Below are 3,835 nucleotides of genomic sequence, written 5' to 3' on the forward strand. Positions count from 1 at the left end.
CCTTAGTCACAAAAACTGCCACAGTTGTTGAAAATTGGTTCCAAAGTCACAAAACTGCTACTTGTTGTTGAAGAGTGACTCTAAAGTCACAATATTGCTAAAGTTGCTGTCATGACTCCTTAGTCATAAAACTGCTACAGTTGTTGAAGAGTGACTCTAACATCACAAGATTGCTACATACTGATTCTAGGTAATATATGAAATTGCTACAATCTGTAGATTGGCTACACATATTTTTATTATGATTTTAATTTAGGAGAAATGACTAGAGTAGAGACACAAGCATGTTTTATCATATTATTCCTGTGAAGTATTCTTGTTTCTGTGTTTATTGAACTGAAGGTATAATGACTTTCGTGAGGTAAGTTTTATAATCTACACATTTTGTCCTTTGTATTGTAAAGAATTGCATAGTACTTGGATATGAGGGAAATTCTGCTCACTGGAATTTGGTACAAGTTGTTATTGGAATTTCAAATGGAGCACCACTTGTCTATTGGAAGCTTGTACAGCTGAGTTCTGTTTTTATTTCTTTGCTGTTCAGTTTGAACACAACTTGATACTTTATACACCATGAGGCCAGATCCTGGCACATGGTTTTCTGTAAGGAAAATTTTATCACTGCCTGGACATTGTAACATGAAGAATTATAACTGTTTTGATTTCTTATCTCACGAATCCAAGAAATATGTTATTGTGAGTTGCTATTTATTATTTTGTTATACTGTAGTAATTATAAAAATATAATTTAATTTGTGACTTTTAAAAAATATAGTAATTGTATATGGTTTTTCTTTTCAGACGTTAGCTTGAGTAGAATTTTGATTGTTTTAATCTCTTTCGTAGATGGCTTTCTTAACAGACATATGCATTAGTTGATTCCATAAATCTTTTACACTATGATGTTTGTTCTGCTTTTTTGAGCACTTCCTTTTGCTTTAAGCTCTAGCACTCTGTTTTAAAGTTTTTATCATATCATGAAATGTAAAAATTTTTATTTGCATCAAAGTTCAAGTTTTTAGTTACCTTCTTTTAAATGGTTCTATGACATTCTGCTGCCAACATTTGACTACCAACATTTGACTGCTGGCAATGGTATGCAGCAAATAATCATTTCATTATAAGGTTTTCTGTACGTATAGAAATTGTATCATCGGAATATGATGAAAGTGACCATTATCATATTAAAAACCCGAAACACAAAAAATTATGTCATAAAATTTGTACCTATGCAAACATAAATGATAGTGTACATATCTGCTATATAGTCATAGCCGTTTGCTCCAGCAAGTTATTGAATTACTTTATTTTTGAATTTTATTTTTAATCAAGTTTAGTGCTATAGTTTATTAGATCACTGTAATTTTTGAGAATAAACTTGTTCACTGTGCTAGGAAATGTATTGTTTTAAGAACATAATTATTTGCTGGCAATAAAATGTTGTGACAGTCGTATGTCAGCAGTAGAATGTTGTGATACCCTTTTAAACATGATAGTTTACAGTTAGAATAATTATGATATTTCCCTATTTTAAGTTATTAGAGCAAAGGTTTCCAAGTTTCATCCAGTGTTATCCTGATTGAAAAACATGTTACATTTAAAGATATATTTTAGTTTGTAATATCGAAGATGTTTTTATCCTCTGTGGAGGAAGTTATCTAATGAAAGTGGGTTTTAATAGTAGTGGCTTTAGAGACAAACAAAGATTTGTCCCATTTCAATAATTTGAAGTTACTCTCAATCAGTCACACAATAGCTAGTTTGTGATGTCTGGTTTAGTTTAACTTGTTAGCTAGTCCTGCCTGTAGTCTTGCAATTTCTTCCTTGCTCCCCCCCTCACCTTCAGGGCACTACAGGAAAGCATGACTGACTGTTGGAACAACAGCTCGCCTCTTGTCGGTGTTGCAGATGAAGCTACTTCAACGGCTGGAGACAAGGACCCCCAGCTTATTCTGGCCTTGAGGTTATCCCAGCAGGCAGCTGAGGATGAAAGGAGAAAACTAGAAGAAGAAGAAGTAGAATTAGAAAGAGTTTTAAGATTATCATTAACAGAAAAGTAGTCAATATGTAATGTATCACTAAGCTACCTAAACTGCCCTGTACGTATGATTCTAGGTTAAAATCACATATTTAATAATCAAGAATTTGTACAAAATTAATTGTCAAAACATACCTTTATCCTCCTCATTTCTCTTGAATTGTATTGTAATTTAGGGTAGAATGACTCATGATACATTTTGTTGTGAATGTCCAGCTTTATTCCCCTTGCTGATAGCTAAATTTTTTACAAGTGTAGGACTTGGAAGCTTACACTCCATTGTTTGTTAGTTCTTGTGGAATTGGTTGAAAATTTTACAACATCAAGTGTTTTTTATGCATTATGTGTTTGTGCCTGTGTCTTTGTAACTATAATTCTTAAATATTGCAAGAGAAACTTCACTAATAATGAGAAACTATAACTGTAAAACAAGATGACTTTTTGACCACTTTTTGTCAAATCAAAGTATTTTTTCTTTTCTTGATAAGTAAGTGATTGAAACGTCACCTTTGAGAAAAAAGTAAGTGTGACAATTATAATCTTCCCCTTGCTATATCTTATATGTTGCTCATTTAGGTTTTTGTTTCTATTTTCAAAAGAAGAAAAACAAAATACAGTTTAAAATATATTGAACAAAAAAATCAGTCTGATAAATTACACTTATTAAAATAAATCCATATTTTGTTGAGTTTTAAACATTGCTTAGCTGAGAAGGTTTTTATATGACAGCAAAAGAAAGTCACTAAATAGGAAACTTTTTTTGTTGTTGTTGAAGAACTAGGACTGATAATAAATAATATTGTAATGTCTTCTTTTGGGAAAATAAAATCTGAAACTTTCATTATGCACAGCTTTATTCCCACATCTTGTAATGTGTCAGTGTTTTTAAGTAATGTTAAAATTCCTGTAATTTGTCTTTAGTTGTATTCTGTTACATATTTAACATTAATTAGATTATTTTTAGTATGACTTGAAAAAGATTTCTAAAACACTGGCTAAACATTAGGGATGAATCGTAAATTACTTCTTGATGTGTACTTTGTAAAATATTATGAACTTGTTGATATTACCTTTATTTTTTCACCCATGAAAGACACAACCCTTATTTAAAATCAACTTGATTTAAAAGATACAAAAATGCAACTAATTTAGCCAGTTTTTATCCTTGGGAAAATCTCAAGAACACTTTCTAAGGAATTTAAAAACAATTTTAAAATCAAAAACTATAAAGATATGTCATATACTATCAACCTTGCTTATTGTCCTTTTCCAACTTCAACTTTCTTTAGCCTTAGTGCAGCAACATTTACGGTCTCTACTAGATTTTCCTCATAGTCTTCATCAGTCTTTGTACAACTCAGCTTGCTTTATAATCTTCATTAGTCTTTGTAGAGCTAAACTTGGTTATAGTCTTCATCTGGTTTTTTAGAGCTAAACTTGGTTTACTACAGACCAGATGAAGACTATACCAGATGAAGACTATAACCAAGTTTAGCTCCCTTCGTGGAGCTAAACTTGGTTATAGTCTTCATCTGGTCTTTGTAGAGCTAAACTTGGTTATAATCTTCATCTGGTCTGTATAGAGCTAAACTTGGTTATGGTCTTCATCTGGTCTGTGTTGAGCTAAACTTGGTTATAGTCTTCATCTGGTTTTTTAGAGCTAAACTTGGTTATAGTCTTCATCTGGTTTTTTTAGAGCTAAACTTGGTTATAGTCTTCATCTGGTTTTTTTAGAGCTAAACTTGGTTATAGTCTTCATCTGGTTTTTTTAGAGCTAAACTTGGTTATAGTCTTCAT

General features: G+C 31.4%; 1 protein-coding gene across 1 annotated transcript in view; it reads left to right on the forward strand.

Moving 5' to 3' along the window:
• Positions 1–2,917, forward strand: part of LOC106471154 (ankyrin repeat domain-containing protein 13D-like) — a gene marked incomplete at its 5' end in the record, with an annotated part of 85,510 nt that extends 82,593 nt beyond the window's left edge. The window contains one exon of the mRNA XM_013931742.2: positions 1,847–2,917. Within this exon, the coding sequence (XP_013787196.1) occupies positions 1,847–2,060 (214 nt within the window). The remainder of the gene's footprint in view (positions 1–1,846) is intronic.
• Between the last annotated feature and the right edge of the window lie 918 nt (positions 2,918–3,835).

The sequence above is a fragment of the Limulus polyphemus genome, unplaced genomic scaffold (assembly GCF_000517525.1).
Source record: "Limulus polyphemus unplaced genomic scaffold, Limulus_polyphemus-2.1.2 Scaffold4442, whole genome shotgun sequence".
NCBI lineage: Eukaryota > Metazoa > Arthropoda > Merostomata > Xiphosura > Limulidae > Limulus > Limulus polyphemus.